Source organism: Miniopterus natalensis, chromosome 7 (genome assembly GCF_054644295.1).
Source record: "Miniopterus natalensis isolate mMinNat1 chromosome 7, mMinNat1.hap1, whole genome shotgun sequence".
NCBI classification, from domain to species: Eukaryota; Metazoa; Chordata; class Mammalia; order Chiroptera; family Miniopteridae; genus Miniopterus; species Miniopterus natalensis.
Genome location: NC_142087.1, coordinates 52,440,435 through 52,456,009, shown reverse-complemented (window position 1 = coordinate 52,456,009; position 15,575 = coordinate 52,440,435). Strand labels below are relative to the sequence as shown.

Genomic DNA, 15,575 nt, shown 5'->3' with positions numbered 1-15,575 from the left:
TGATCTAACATCACTTATTGAAAAGACCATCTCTCGTAGACTATTCTGCAGTGCTGTGTGTGTCACTCATCAAGTATATGTGAATCTACTCTGGGCCCTCTAATCTCTTCCACTGATGTGTTTATTTATCCTTATATAAATACCACACTGTTTTAGTTACTGCAGACTTTTAATACATCTTGATAGCCAATAGAGCAAGCCCTACTACCTAATTCATCTTTAAATTTGATAAAGAACTGTCATTTTTACAATATCAGGTCTTCTAATCCATAAAAATAGGGTGTCACTCCCATTTATTTAGGTCTTCCTTAATTTTTCTCAATAATTGTTTGATTCCTGAATAATTTTTTCTATAAACGTAATTTTATAGACTCAATTGGATTTTTTAAATTGTGGCAAAATATCTGTTTTGTTTATTTTCTTTATTTATGATTAATCAGATTCATGTTCAAAATTGTTAGTTCAGTTTTAAATGCCATGGAGGACTGAAATTTATAATTGTATCAAAAGGCTTCCTCTCCACTCCCAGACACATTTATCATCAGCCTTTAATTTTAATTGCTTCCTTGTTAGAACTCAGAACTCTAATTCTTATGGAAAATATGGGTGTAGCCAAAGTCTATTCCTGGGAGTCACTAATGTCCTTTATTAAGAAATTGGTTGTGAAATCATAAACTCAAACTTTTTTTAGGGGAGGGAGAAGGGAAAGAGAGAGAGAGAGGGAGAGAGCGAGAGGGAAACATCGATGTGTGTGGACTGGTTGCCTCTTGCGACGCACCCCAACTGGGCCAGGGATTGAACCTGCAACTGAGGTGCGTGCCCTTGACCCTCACCCTTCGGTCCTAAGGCCAGTGCTCTAACCACTGAGCCACCGACCAGGGCTTAAACTCAAACTTTTGAAGCTAAGCTGCCCCGACTATGCTTAGCGTGCTATCCGCCAAAGGAAGACAAGGGACAAAGATCTAAGTCAGCCCCTTGATGAACAGGAACTTTGCAGATACCCATTGATTAACCCCCTGCCCCAACCTGTGTCTGTCAAAATCCAAGTTGTGCAGTTGGGAATTTCCACACACTTTTTCTTCCAAAAATATTATTTCATAATATTTCTCAAATAGGCCTATATTGAATTCCCTCGAATTTTATTTCATACACACTATGAATAAGAAATTATTTAAATTTTGTCTATTGACAGATTTTCGGTTCTCAGGACTCACGCGGCCTTTTGTTTTTAGAGAGGCTGGTTATGCACTGGGGAGGGTTGTTTTTGTATTCCTTTCTGGGTTCGGAGTCTCCAAAGAAATGAGGGGCCCTTAGGGGAAGCTGGGCGCCGGTGGGCAAGCCTGCTCCCCCACGCGGCAGCTCGGGAGCGGGAGGTACCGCAGGGGTGTGGCGCGGCGAACCCCGAGTCCGCCCTCTCCGCCGCCGCGGGCAAGTCACGGAGCCCCCGGCGTGATTTCCCGTGAAACGGGAATAACCTCTCTGGGTGACTGACTGAAAGAGTCAGGTTCGTGACGTAAAGTGAAAGCACTCTGAGAAACAGCAACGCTGGTTTACGTGAACCGGGACGCGGCAGCTGAGGGGCCACCGTCGAGCTGCCTCCTTCCCGCAGCTCCCGCGGCGCCTCTGGGAGCGCGGCGCTGCGCGCGTCGTCTCCAAGGCAACCCCACCCCGGCCCCGCCCCCAACCGCCCGAGGACCGGAAGCAGCTTCCAGCCCCGCGCTTCCCGGGCTTCTCCCGAAGCTGCGGGTCGTCCTTCCCGGCCCCCAGGTGAGAGCCGCGGCCCCTCCCCCTCGCTAGGCCGCGGGGAGAAGCGTCCGTCCCCCGGGGGGGTGCGGCGCCCCTGGGTGGCAGCCCTCCCTCCGCGCGCTCCCTCTTTATACCCCTCTCCATCCCCACCCCCATCACGCCCCCTGCGCTCCTCGCGGCCCCCACCTGGTCCTCGCATCTCTTAGCCTCTCCCTTCGCGTCCGCGCCCCCCTCCCCTGTCCTCCCCCGCGGCGCCTGCCCCCCAGCTGAATCCACTCGCGTCCCCCACCCCGCGCGCGCTCCCCGGCTCCCCGCGCGCCCCGGGCCCTCTCGCCGGGAGGGGCGCCGCGGGCTGGGGCAAGGAAAGGGGGTACCGCCCGGGGTCTCCTGGAGCCGGCCCACCGGAGGGATTGCGAAGTGAGAGTCGGTCCTCTCGTCAAAGACCCTGGCTCCTGGCTCTGGGCGAACCCTCCTTTCCAGAGACCGGGTTCTTTACGGGCGCCCCTGCCGTGTTGGGGTGTAGCTCCCCCGTCCCTTGGGTAACGCTGAGCGCAGCTGTGGAGAAGGCACAGGTTCACCGGCGACGGTCTCTCCTGCGACTTCCGGAGGCAGCTTTAGCTTGGGGGCCTTCAGTGTAACTCCCGGAAGGCTCCAAACTCTTAGCCTCAACTCTTCTCGCGGCGGCTCCGGTCTCCACCCCAGACTGCTCAGGCCCAGGATCCTCGGGGCCTGCAGCCCCTTCTCTGGGCTGGGGCTCCTGCCTTTGGCCTCTGACGGCGCAGCGCAGTGGATAAGTGCGGGTGGCCTGGGTCCAGATGCCAGTCCTGTTCCCTTGCCCATGGTCGTGTTACCTGAGCAGGTTTCTCATGTACACCATGGGGGTGAAAATATCCGTACAGGGCTTTTGTGAAGATTTAAATGAGTTTATATTTATTAAGGTGTTCAGAACAGTGCTTGGCTGTTTTCAGTGTCGGCTGTTATCATATGCAGTGGTCACAGCACTGTACAAGTTGTATCATTTATTTGGTAACGTTAGTGTATCTTCTGCTAGAGTACAAGCCTTAAGAAGCCATAGTCTTTGCTCAGGTCACCAATGTATCTTTAGTGCCTAGAACAGTGCTTGGTGAAGTGGGGGGAAAATGGCAGGCTACATAAAGGAAAAATAGGAGCAAGTATAAGATTTTTTAATTAGTAATTGGATTCTAGTCATCATTTAACTGATGACATTGAAATGGTACTATGTAAAATGGTACTCAATAAAATGTTATACTAAGAAAAGTGTCTTTCCACTCCCCCCTCCTGTGAACAGGCTAATGATACTTGGAGAAGTTGCTGCTCTCATACATTAATTATGCTGGTGGCATTGTGAATTGATAGTCTATTCTGCAATTTATTTGATAATACATAGCAAGACAGAATTTGCCACTCTCTTTTGGCTTTAATAAGGCAAGGCCTTGGGACATGATTGAGGAAAATAATTTGACAGGAGAAAACTAGTAGATTCATGAAAATGTGCCTCCCAGCATTATTTATAATAGTAAAAATTAGAAACAACCTAATATTCTACAACAGAGATATAGTTAACTAAATAATATAGATGTTACAGATGGGAAGTAGAAGTGAGTATGAAAAAAATGGGACTACATTAAGATGGAGGGATTTGCGGTTACTTTTTTTTAATGGTTCCTTTAATGTCAAAATAACATTGTTTTAAAATTAGTAAAACATTTTTAAAAAAATACAAAAGTACTTCTCTCACAAGACTATTTCTTAGAGCTCTTTGCAGCAGGCTAGAAAAAATTAATTGGGCCCTGGCCAGTGTGGCTCAGTTGATTGAACGCTGTCCCATGCACTAAGAGGTATCTGGTTTGATTGCTGGTAAGGGCACATGCCAGGATTTCAGGCTCAATCCCCAGTAGGGGGTGTGCAGGAGGCAGGTGATCAATATTTCTCTCTCTTCTTCTCTCTCTAAAAATCAATAAAAACATTTTAAAAAGTTAATTGGCTCTTCGAGCCTGCCCCAGAGTCATAGCTTTTCTCAGACTTCCCTATTTTTGTGTTCCAGAAGCTCCAATGCAATCCTGGCTGGTGTCATTGTGATATTTAGTTAGCCTCGTGGGCATGATTTTCAGAATAAACTAGGAATTACTCATGCATATGAATTAATGAATCTTAGCTCTTTGATTCTCTTAAAGAAGGAAATATTCTTTGAGAGCATAATTTATGTTAAGATTAAGAGCAGTACTTTCTGGATTGTCTTGTTTCTAGTCTTAGTTGTATTCTAAGAAGCATTTGTCTTTGTCTTGTTTCCACTTGTTTCCTTAATCATATTTAAGGATTACCCATAAGGAGAGCTTCACTTCCTTAAAAATTAAAGCCTAGCAGTCCTGAGCTATTAGTCCAAATGTCTGCATCAACATTCCTTCCACAAACTTCAGAGGAGCCTGATAGCATTCTGGTAGTGAAGATGGAAAGGAAAGAGGCCTGTAGTCTAGAATCCAGCCTCCACTGGAGAAGCTGCTGCAGTCCAGAGACTTTCCGCCAACGGTTCAGGCAGTTTGGCTACCAGGAGTCCCCTGGGCCCCGGGAGGCTCTGAACAGGCTCAGGGAGCTTTGCTGTGAGTGGCTAAGGCCGGAGGTGTACACCAAGAAGCAGATTCTGGAGCTGCTGGTGCTGGAGCAGTTCCTGGCCATCCTGCCAGAGGAGCTGCAGGCCTGGCTGCAAGAGCACAGACCAGAGAACGGAGAGGAGGCTGTGATTATGCTGGAGGAGCTGGAGAAAGAGCTTGATGGGCCAGCAGAGCAGGTAAGAAGGTGTCTGCGGGGATGGGTGACCAGGCTGAGCCAGGAGCTCTGGTGAATCTTTGGGGGTAGAGCTCTCAAATTGTACTCCCATTGAACTGGTTGTGTAGCAGGGTGAATGTACTCCCAGCTGTGCCAGAAAATAGAATGTGGCTCTGCCTTTTTCCTCTCTTTTCCTGTGTCCCAGGATATTTTCTACATATTTTCTCTCTTACTTTATCCTGAAGTCCCAATCTAATTTCCTCCTTCAGCCTCAGATAACCTATTCCCAGGTTTTTGGACAAAATGCAGAGGAAGTGGCAGTTTGTGAAATCACTCAGAAGTCACCAAGTGGCCAGCTCAAGCCTTCGAAGAAGCAGCTGCAGTGCACATCACAGGAGCTTCACTCCTCAGGACAAAACGGTGAGGGACAGGCTTTAGTTCATAGTGTGGGTGCAAAGGTGACCTCTCAGCCCACCGCACACATCTCGGCTGCTTTCTGCAAGAGGTCTCAAATCTCCCCTCCTCCCTCCTCTTCACTATGGGAACTTCTACCACTACAAGGTGTCCCTCAAAAATGTATACACACTTAACAGCTGATAGCTCAATTTATCTTTCTTTCTTTTTAGATTTAACCCATTGGAATTAATAGTTATTCAAAGTGTGTATACATTTTTGGGGGCACCCTGTATATGTCATGCTAATGAACATTCTCAGTGTTTTGTTCCTGTTTCTTTCTCATAGATTCTTATAAAATCTGCAGATTTAAAAAATTCTTGACATCATCTCCATCAGGATTTTCAAATGATTTTTAAGCAGCATGACCCTTCTCTCAAATGAAATTTTACATCGAGTTTCATTACATAAAACAGATAAAAACACAGCTACTCTGACTGAGGCAGCAACAAGCAGTCTCAGCCCACAAGGGCTTTAACTTGGCCTTGTTCTGTCCTCTTTTATTGTCAGGAGCTCCTGAGGACCTTCTTGGGGACCCCAGGGTCACAGCCTAACGACCATAGGTCTACATAATTTTCTGTGTAACTTCTTGCTCAGTTACTGGTGGGATCCAGTATCAAAATCACCATATTGCTGCGAGGGTGACTTTGCTCTCTCACAGTGCTTTGAATATGTTTCTCTATTCCTTCCCCATCAGAATTGGCCTCTGTTGCTCTCTGCATCACTTTTTACAGAAATGCTCTAAAATGACTAGCATAACAATCTGTTTTTCCATTGCAGAGACTAAAAAACGTGAGTGCTGTGGGGAAGAAACAGCAAGAAACAAAGCACACTAAGGGAGATACATGGAGTGGGGACAGTGTCTTATTAAATACAATGGTGGAGAAGGCCTGTCTGATGAGGTGACATTTGAGCAGAGGCCCTCCTAGGTGATCATCCTTGATAAAATGGGAGCCAAAGGTGAAGAGGGAAACCCCAGTTGAGGGGGACCTCCTATTCCCCCCACTGCTTCTATATTCCAGGGGTAACTGATAAACTAAGCAAGGTTCGTTTTTTCAAGGGAATTTGGATAAGAAACTACAGGAAAATATATAAAAATTTATAGAGACATTTAAAAAACATTTATCACTCTTATTTGACAAATATATATTCTCAAGAAGCTTATACTGAGCATTTAGCACCTCCAGTCTAGCAATTGCTGTGGCTTAACTAGGAGAAAAGTGGAAGTCTTTTGGCACTCCATCAGGATGGGGCAAGAAACCATCCTGGCCTCAGTGGCTTTGTGTGGTGATAACTAAAGAAGTGATCAACTGCAAAGCCACGTCCTGGGCTCCTGTTCTTGGCTAGAACCACGTTATGCCAATGACTGTCCTCACAGAGGTGTTTCCTACGTATGTTAAAGATTCATAGAAATGTGGAACTAAAGCAGATGTATTAAAAAACTAATGTATTTTCTTAACTTTTTAAACAAATTATTATTTTAGAGAGAGGGAGAGAGAAAGAGAAACATCAGTTATTGTTCCACTTATTTATGCATTCATCGGTTGATTCTTATATGTGCCCTGATTGGGGATCAAATGCACAACCTTGGTGTATCGGGACGACTCTGTAACCAACTGAACTACCCATTCAGGGCCCCAGGATCTTTCAATACAAGACAGACAACCAGAATCATGATAGGCTGACAGAACCATTTCTTAAGGCTGCTGCATGATTTCTGTGGTACAAAATCATGTCATACCAAAGCTTCTGCAGATGATCTTGGTCTCCATGCTGTCAAGTGCTACCTGTTGCCAGGATTTTGAGAGTAGTGACTAGACATTGAGGTCACTTTGGAATTTGAGCTCCTTACTATTAATAAGATGATTTCTATTTAGACTAGTAATAATGCCATTCAACTAGTACTACAATATACATGTAAGAGTAGAGGTTTTTTATAGTGAGGTACTCCATGCTACCCTTGATCACTTGAGCTGTTATCCTAGTCTCTATTCTCCTACTACACCTTTTTTTTTTTTTTTTTTTTGCCTAACTTGTATTTTCTGACTTCATTTTCCATATTCCTTTTTCTTCTTTTCTTTTTTTTAATTGAGAGAGAAAAAAAACATCGATTTGTTGCCTCACTTATTGATGCATTCATTGGTTGGCTCTTCTTTTAAAAAAATATGTTTTTGTTGATTTTTGAGGAAGAGGAAGGGAGAGGGAGAGATAGAAACATCAATGAGAGAGAAACATCAACATTGATCAGCTGCCTCCTGCACACCCCCTGCCAGGGATCGAGCCTGAAACCAGGGCATGTCCCCTGACCAGGAATCAAACTAGAGACCTCCTGGTGCGTGGGTCAATGCTCAACCCTGAGCCACACCGGCCAGGCAGTTGATTCTTCTATGTGCTCTGACCTGGAACTGAACCCGCAACCTTGGCGTATTGGGACAAGGATCTGACCAACTGAGCTACCCAGCCAGGGCTTCCATGTTCCTTTTTGACCCTTTGGCTTTCTTCATCTCCTCCCTTTGCTTCATTAGTGATTCGTTTATCAATATTAGACTTGGTTTTGGTGGTTGGCACTCTTGCTATTACAGCCTGCTGCCGCATTTGACTCTTCTCCTTCAGTTGCCCCTCTGCTTCTCCACTAATTCCTCCTCTTGGAGGCCCTTCCTCTTTCTGTCCAGACTTCCTCAGCCTCTGACATGCCTTTTTACCCCTACTCACAATTCTACCTTTTACGTAGAGCCTTTCATATTTCCCATGGCCGCCCCCTCAGACTATGAATTCCTCCCGCTTACTGTATGATCTCGGTGCTTTCTGCTTTACCCCCTCTGCCCTCCACATTGTGATGCTATTTTACAAACGTGCCAGCTAATAAATGATCCGCATATTGTTTCATTTGGGTCATTCTATTTTTCTTCTTTCTTTCTTTCTAAACAGGGAACTGGTAACATTTGCTTTTCTGTGTATTATTTCAGATAAAGGCACTAGACCTGTAAATGTGAAGCCAGCTTCAAGGCAAAGTACTTCTTTGGGCATAGAACTGGATCACAATGTTTCTAACACCATTTGTATGAATGCTGCCCAGAGTTTCACATCTAGAGAAACCAGTGAACAAGATGGCATGTTTGAAAGAAGACATGGAAATCCTTCTCGAAAAAAACAGCACAAGTGTGATGAATGTGGCAAAACCTTTAGTCAGAGCTCAGCCCTTATCCTACACCAGAGAATCCACAGTGGAGAGAAACCTTATGCGTGTGATGTGTGTGCAAAGGCTTTTAGCCGAAGTGCAGTCCTGATTCAGCATCGAAGAATCCACACTGGGGAAAAACCCTACAAGTGTCATGAATGTGGGAAAGCCTTTAGTCAGAGCTCGAATCTTTTCAGACACAGAAAAAGTCACACTAGAGGAAAAAGTTCCATCAGTATTATGAGGGAATCAAAGCATTTACTCAGAACTTTTTCAACAAAGGAAGAAGACACAAGGCACAAACAACTTCCTAGTGTAGATCAGTGGTTTAAGTGAGCACCAGTTTCCTTTCAGAGGTCATAAAAGCCACAGGAGAGAATATAGACTATCTTATATCAGCATTGTTTGTTTTTCTGCTTATCAATACAGTGTTGATTCAAATATTTGAGATTCTAAAGCTTAATTCAGATTTCCATCCCTAGGGTAGCTCTTGAAAGGACATTCTCAGATATGTTCTATTTCTACTCTTTGCACAAATGAAAAAGGACAGTTGACCCTTGGACAATACTGGTTTCAACTGCACCGGCCCACTTTATGTGGATTTTTAAAAAAATATGTTGGCCCTCTGTATTCCTGGGCTTCAGCCAAACACAGATTGAAAACAGTATTTTCGACCTGTGGTTGGGAGTCTGCAGATGCAGAAGGCCAACTGTATGCATTGTTCTACACCACTTAATATATGAGAATAGGACCCAGGAGGCCCAGAAGAAAATGTACCTCAAGACCTATGCTGAGATGTCCAGGGTCATGGTTAGGAGGCAGGTGAGTAAAGGGACTTAATTTCACATGAAAACTCACAGGAACCTACACATTACTGATGAGACTAAGAAATTCCTCTGTCGGAAAAACAATCATCTACTTTACAATGTAATTTGGAAATAACTCAGTGAAAACATTAAGATGACTCTTCAGGGAGTGGCTTAAACATAAGGAATGTTCCGGTAATAAAATGGGTTATCTATGAGGGCTTATGTAAAGTTGATGACCATCTTAATAAAAAGGAAGAAGGGAGATGAAGAAAAGACTGTCCAAACAAAACTGATGTAACAAATGTTGGTGGGTGTGGTGTGTGACGGAGACGTGTACCACAGCTTACCTGGAAAATGAAACCCTTAACAACTGATGACTGCCCTTCAGGGTTATTCCTGGCCCCCTTTCTGGCATAAATTAGCTGTGAACATGTTTCAGGCATCACAAGACAGCTTTTTCAGGGCCTTATGCATTCTTAATAAGGTGAGTTTACAGACAAGTGTTCACAGAGTGAGACCCTGGGTTTTGATTCTTTTGTGCTAATGAAACCACTAAAGTCAATTTAGAGTTCACCCAAGTTTTACCCATGTTCAATCAGATTCCCTGTATAAATATGACTGATTTTTATGTTATTAAAATTACTCTGACAGTGTACAACATAGCCTTCCCTTTTCTAGGGATTCTTGGCAAGACTGTATTACAAGAATGTATGTATTATTGTGTTTCCCATGGTGCCACAGTCACCCAACATGCAGGCAAACAAGAAGTGAGAGTGCTTGGAATGAGAAAAGAAGAGGAGGCTCATACTGAACTTGTTTGTGTGTGGGGGGGGGGGGGGGCTCATGAAGTATAAACATTTAATTATCCGAAAACAACTATATCTGGTGCTTAGAGTAACTCCAGAAACAAATGTGAGATTACTGTGCTCTGCTTAGTTACTATATTACTAAATATTAGTAGGGGGAGAATTAAATGTACATTTTAATTATAGAATTTTTTGATAGTGATTATACTTAATAGTTCTAAGGAATATGAATATATATTGGGTTTTGTATATTTTCCATTATTAAAAGTGTAGGGAGTCTTTATTTGGTGCTCGTCTCTAAGTCAAGAGGGGAATAAGCCATCTATTAAAGCAGCAAATGCTTCAGAGATGTGTGTCCTGTGAATTACTGCTTAGTTATGGGAAGGTAGTTTCTTAGGTGCTGTGTGAATAAAATGCAGGATCTAAATCAAGTATTCTGAGGGAAGTGTCTTCACTTGCTACCATAAGCTGTACAAAATTGCATTCTCTTCATTGTTGATAATCTGAACTTCAACAGAAAGTGATGTGAATCATATTATCGATAAAGTACATGATGAATCTTTAAAGGGTGTTGCTGTGTACTTGGAGTTATCTTGCACTTACAGAGGTGGTCTAATGAGTAGAAGCTGCTAGTTTAAGTGGAGAATTATTATGACTTGAGCTAATCTTGATAAACATTAGCATGCTCTTAGATTAATTTTCACAGTAAATACTCCGAAGTGAATTTGGTATTTTTTTTTAATGAATTTTACTTTATCTGGGCCTTCAGTATTACATTTATAATCCAATATTCCTTCTTTACTTTACTCCCACTCTTTTTGAAAATGTGCATCACTGTCCTTAAGTCTTCCTGTAGCAGGAGTGCTTCTAGATGCAAAATCCACCTTTTGTGGCTTAAGCAAATAAGACTTTGCAACCAGAAATCTGGAGGATGAGTTGATGCTGGTTCTCAATCAGCAGTGGGACAGTGACTGGTCTGGCTGGTGAAGCTGCCCTTCTTTCGGCCTTTACCTCATGCTTTCTCAGATATAGGAGAAAACTGTCCCAGCTCCAGGAACATCATCTGGGGTCATGACAGGAAGAAAGTGAAAAAGGTGCATGGATATGGCCATCTCCTTTACTAGGAAAAGTAGAAGCTTTCCTCGAAACTCCAGCAAAAATTGGCTTAGGTTTCCTTATTGCATGTCTGGTAAAGCAAGTGTTTCTAACCTCTAGAGGGAAAGCAGCAGGTCAGGTGGGGATTGGGAACAAAGATAGGTCAGCCAACAGTGTTTGCCATACTCCTCCTTGGCCCACCTTCCTCATCACAGGCAGATGACTGATTTTGCCTCCTGCATTACAGAAAAGGTTACAACTCAGAACCTCCTACAACCGAATTAGCCAACTTATCTACACTTCACCCATACTTTCTTTTCTCCCCCGTTTCAGAATGAAAGAGGGGCCTTTCCTCTCTGGTCCAGCCTCCAGGCAATACTATGGCAGTAGCACAGCAACGGCAGAGGCCACAGAGAAAGTTCCTTATACTCGGAGGGGAACCCTTTTTTATCTCATCAGAGGAGCTTAGGTCTCAGGAGCATGGTGCCAATCCCCACTGCCATTATTCTCTCTGTGTCCTCCCCCTGCTTGGACCAGGATGCAGACATAGTTGAGAGCAGTAAATGGCAGAGCAGGGAAACCAAAATCCCAGCTTCCTAGCTGATGACTAGTAATGGAGGCCTCAGGGAACCAGAAAATTTGAGGTTTATTGCAGAGGACGGAGACCAAGTGTGATTACCAAAAATAGCCTACGAACCCCTCTGCTCACCTCTAAACTGCATACGAATGGATCTGACTCTAAACAGTAAACAACAGGCATTGAGAACTGAGCTACAGAGGAGACTACCACCCAGAATCCAGACTGACCACTGGGTGGCATACACAAAGGACAGATCCAAATTGCACTGGAAGTGTTTGAAAATGGAACTGACATTGGAACCACAGCCCACACAATGCAGGTCAGAACTTGTGGCCTGACCCTAACTAGGGCAATTGCCTGCTAAAACAAACAAATTAACCTTCTCCTTAGGGTTTAGATGATACCCAGAATCTGACAACATAATTCAAAATGTGCAGGATACAATGCAAAATTACTGGGCATGGGAAGAACCCAGAATATTTCAATTTGCAAGGAAAAATCAAATCAAATTATGCCAGTGCCTAGATAATTAAAGATCTTAGGATTATCAGAAAAAGACTTTAAATAAGGTATTATAAATAATCATGCTTAGGAAGTAAGAGTGAATGAATAGGAAAATAGAAAACATCAGGAAAGAAACAAAATGTAAGTAAGAGCCAAATTAAAATTTTAGAGTTGAAAAATGCAACCAAAATAAAATATTTACTGTGTGAGTTCAATGGAAGGAGCCAGATGACAGAGCAAATAACTACAGCTCAACAGAGATTATGCTATTTAAATAGCACAGAGAATAAAATATTGAAAAACAGAAAAGGGCAGACAGTACAAGAAAACTACAATCCAAAATTTTTCATGAACATAGGCACAAAAATCCTCAACAAAATATCAAGTTGAACCCAGCAATGTATAAACAGAATAAAACACCTGCACCAAGTGGGGTTTACCCCAGGACTATTAGGTATTCAAAATCAAAGTAATCCACCAGGTTAGTAATTTTAAAAGGAAAAACCCACATGTTCATATTAATTGATGCAGAGAAATATTTGACAAAATTCAAAAGATAACACCAAGTGCTGGTGAATATGTGGAGCATCTGGAACACTCAGACATTGCTGATAGGGATGTAAAATGGTATAGCCACTCTGAAAAAGTTTGGTAGTTTCCTATAAAAATAAGCCTGTACTTACCACATAAATTACTCTGCTCCAGCTGCTATAATACAATATACTGAATGGCTTAAATAACAGGAATTTTTTTTTACCGTTCTGGAGGTTAGGAAGTCCAAGATCAGCTGATTCAGTTCCCAGGTGAGGGCTCTTTTCCTGATTTGCAGATGGTCACCTTCTCACTGTGTCCTCACATAGTGGAGAGAGAGAAAAACAAGCTGCTTCTCCCTGTATCTTTTCTTATAAGGGCACTAGTTCCCTCATAAGGGCCCCACCCTCATGACCTCATCTAAACCTAATTACCTCACAAAGGGCCCTTCTTCAATACCATCACATTCAGGGTTATCAATGACTTCAACATATAAATGGGGGGGGGGGGGGCAGGCACAAACATACAGTTCATAACAAAGTATGACCCAGCAATCCCACTTCTAGATATTTTCTCAAGAGAAATAAAAACTTATGTTCACACAAAACCCTAATCATGAATATTGAAGGAGCTCTATTCATAATTGTCCAAATCCAGAAACTATCCAAAAGTCCTTTAATGGTTAAATGGATAAACAAACTGTGATACCTACAGTAAAATACTACTCGGCAATAAAATTAAATGAACTATTGAGATACTCGGCAACATAGATGAATCTTAAAGTCATTATGCTGAATGAAAGGTTAAAGGCATTATGCTGAACAAAAGGTATGTAAAGTTTGCATACTTTATGATTCCATTTATATTACATTACAGAAAAGTCAAAAGTATTTTGATGGATAATAAATCAGTGGTTGCCACAGGTTAGGGATGTAGGAAAGTTGTGAGTACATCCTGAGGGAATTCTATGGAATGATGGAACTATTCTATATCATGGTTTTGGTAGTAGTGCTAAAATTCACAGAGTATATGACACAAAAAAGCGCCAATTTTACTGTATATTAATTTTTTAAAGGAGAACTCCATGCAATGGAAAACAAAGAGCAAATAAAGCCAAAAGTTGATTCTCAGAAATTAATAAAATTTATAAATGTTAAGCAAAATTGATTAAAAACAAACAGAAATTACCAATTTCAGGAATGAAAGGGGTCATCACTACTGGTCCTGTAGACATTAAAAGGATATTAAGGAAATATTATGAATAACTTTATGCCAATAAATTTTGACAACGTATGTGAATTAGGCACATTTCTTGAAAGACAAACTACTTCCCCTTACATCTCATTGACTAGAACTGAAGAATATGGCCATTTCTAGTTGCCAGGGAGGCAAAGTGAGTACGTGGCAAAGGGAAACAGAATAGCCATAGATGGCTTTGCTCAATCACAACTTAATGCCTGTGACTAAGCATAGTGTTGCTCTCCACCACCCCCGCTCCCCAAATCCAAAAAAGTAAGGGGAGTGCTTTATATAGGAAGCTAACAATGCCTGCACAGTTAGATTTTCTGTCACTTGCAAACAAAAGACTCCTCTGGTGCAGTGCGCTCATCAGCTAAAATAGAATCTTTAACTAGTGTACTTAAAGTGCCCTGAGGGACAAACTCTTGAGCTGAGGGGTAGGACTGAGAGCTCCAAAATAATTGTTAGAGAAAAGCCTAGAAAAGATTATTCTTGGGTGAAATCTGGTAACACCAAATCTGTGCTGCACTTCCAAAGTGAAAACTTTCCTTCTCTTCCCCCATCTCAGGGTGCCTCCCTTCCCCAGCAGCACCCTGCCTCATTTAGTTTCCCCGGTGGTGTTCCATTCCACTCTACTGCAGCACTTCTCCACTGCCTTGTAAATACTTGCTTTCTTATCTATTTCCTTAAGGAGATGGTAATGCTAAATGAAGAAATCATGACTTCATTTTTGTCATCTTTAGTTCTCTGGAACCTATGTAATATCTGTTTTTTGTTTGTGTGTGTGTTTTTCTTTTTTGTCATTAATCAAGGCATGACATACTTTTAAGGCAAAGTTGAAAAATTTGGCTGGTAAAGAAACAAAGAGTCTTTTTTAGATTTAGACAGATTATTATTTACACAGAAAGTGAAAGCAAGATTGGCCCAAAGTACCACAAGTTTTTGTTTGACAAACCAAAAGGATGACACCAAACAAAAGGAGCTAGACGACTGCAACATGAGTCATGGACTGTCTTGTGCTAAGGGGCCAATGCCACGCTGCATCTAAGCCTTTTTATAGTCTGCAGTTGTACTGTAGGGGGGTGAAGCAGAAAGCCTTAATCACAACCCAGGAAGCAATGAGAAACTGTCTCATGACAACCTCCGTGGAAGACTGGGAACTGAGTGGCAAATGGCTTTGTAGCAGCTCCTTACAAGCCCCTCCTGCTCTCATGTTCTGGGAGGATCACAAGGTGTTCTGCCAAGATTCAGATCAGCGGCTGTTCACGCCTTGCTTATGTGGCCCGTGTAGATATGCCCAAGGTTGTCCAGCACTGGCAGGAAGCTATTCCCTACACTGAGGTCGTTCAGAGGAACAAGATGCTCTGTCTTGACTAGATCTTTAAGATGGCAACAAGGACCACAATTCAGGAAAGAGCCCACATAGTGGGGCTCAGAGGAGGATGTTTCAGAGAGGTGTCAGTCCCTGCCCTCAAAAGGGTAAATTAGAGAAAAAATCTTCATTGTGGTTTCCATTTACTCTCTTAGAAAGAATTAGGAATTATAGAACAGAATCCCAGCAGAGAGTTTTGTAAAATTTTGCAACATTTTTAACTTCCTTAAGTATTTCTTTTTGATGACCTTTTCTGTTTTTCAACATTAATTATGGGTGAAAACTCTTAAAGTAAAATAAAACAAAACAAAAATGCCTGAGCTCACCTTTAGGGGTCACAAAAGAGGGAAAGGTGGTAAGAGCAGCCAAACAGATTGGTGGCAGCAGCGAAATAGGAGATTGAAAAGGCTGGATTTCTGAAGCCTCCTAAGTGAAGGAAGAAAGAGGAGGATCAGAGTTAGCAGAAGTTCTGGGGAGA

The 15,575-nt window shown here is 42.7% G+C and overlaps 1 protein-coding gene across 2 annotated transcripts; it reads left to right on the top strand.

The window, feature by feature from the left end:
- Positions 1-1,724: 1,724 nt before the first annotated feature.
- Positions 1,725-8,829, top strand: ZNF396 (zinc finger protein 396). Of its 2 annotated transcripts, XM_087819040.1 has the most exons (4): positions 1,725-1,767; positions 4,083-4,552; positions 4,800-4,950; positions 7,950-8,829. In XM_087819040.1, exons 2-4 carry the CDS (start codon positions 4,151-4,153, stop codon positions 8,495-8,497), a joined length of 1,101 nt encoding a protein of 366 aa, XP_087675166.1. In that variant the 5' UTR covers positions 1,725-1,767; positions 4,083-4,150; the 3' UTR covers positions 8,498-8,829. The 2 variants fall into 2 exon arrangements, with proteins under 2 accessions (XP_087675166.1, XP_087675165.1); XM_087819039.1 differs by lacking the exon at positions 1,725-1,767 and having other exon boundaries at positions 3,904-4,552.
- The last annotated feature ends 6,746 nt before the right edge of the window (positions 8,830-15,575 follow it).

Coding starts and splice junctions, on each gene's coding strand:
- ZNF396 (XM_087819040.1), top strand. CDS start 4,151: ATGTCTGCATCAACATTCCTTCCACAAACTTCAGAGGAGCCTGATAGC. Junction 4,553..4,799: donor TTGATGGGCCAGCAGAGCAG/GTAAGAAGGTGT, acceptor TTCCTCCTTCAG/CCTCAGATAACCTATTCCCA. Junction 4,951..7,949: donor TCACTCCTCAGGACAAAACG/GTGAGGGACAGG, acceptor GTATTATTTCAG/ATAAAGGCACTAGACCTGTA.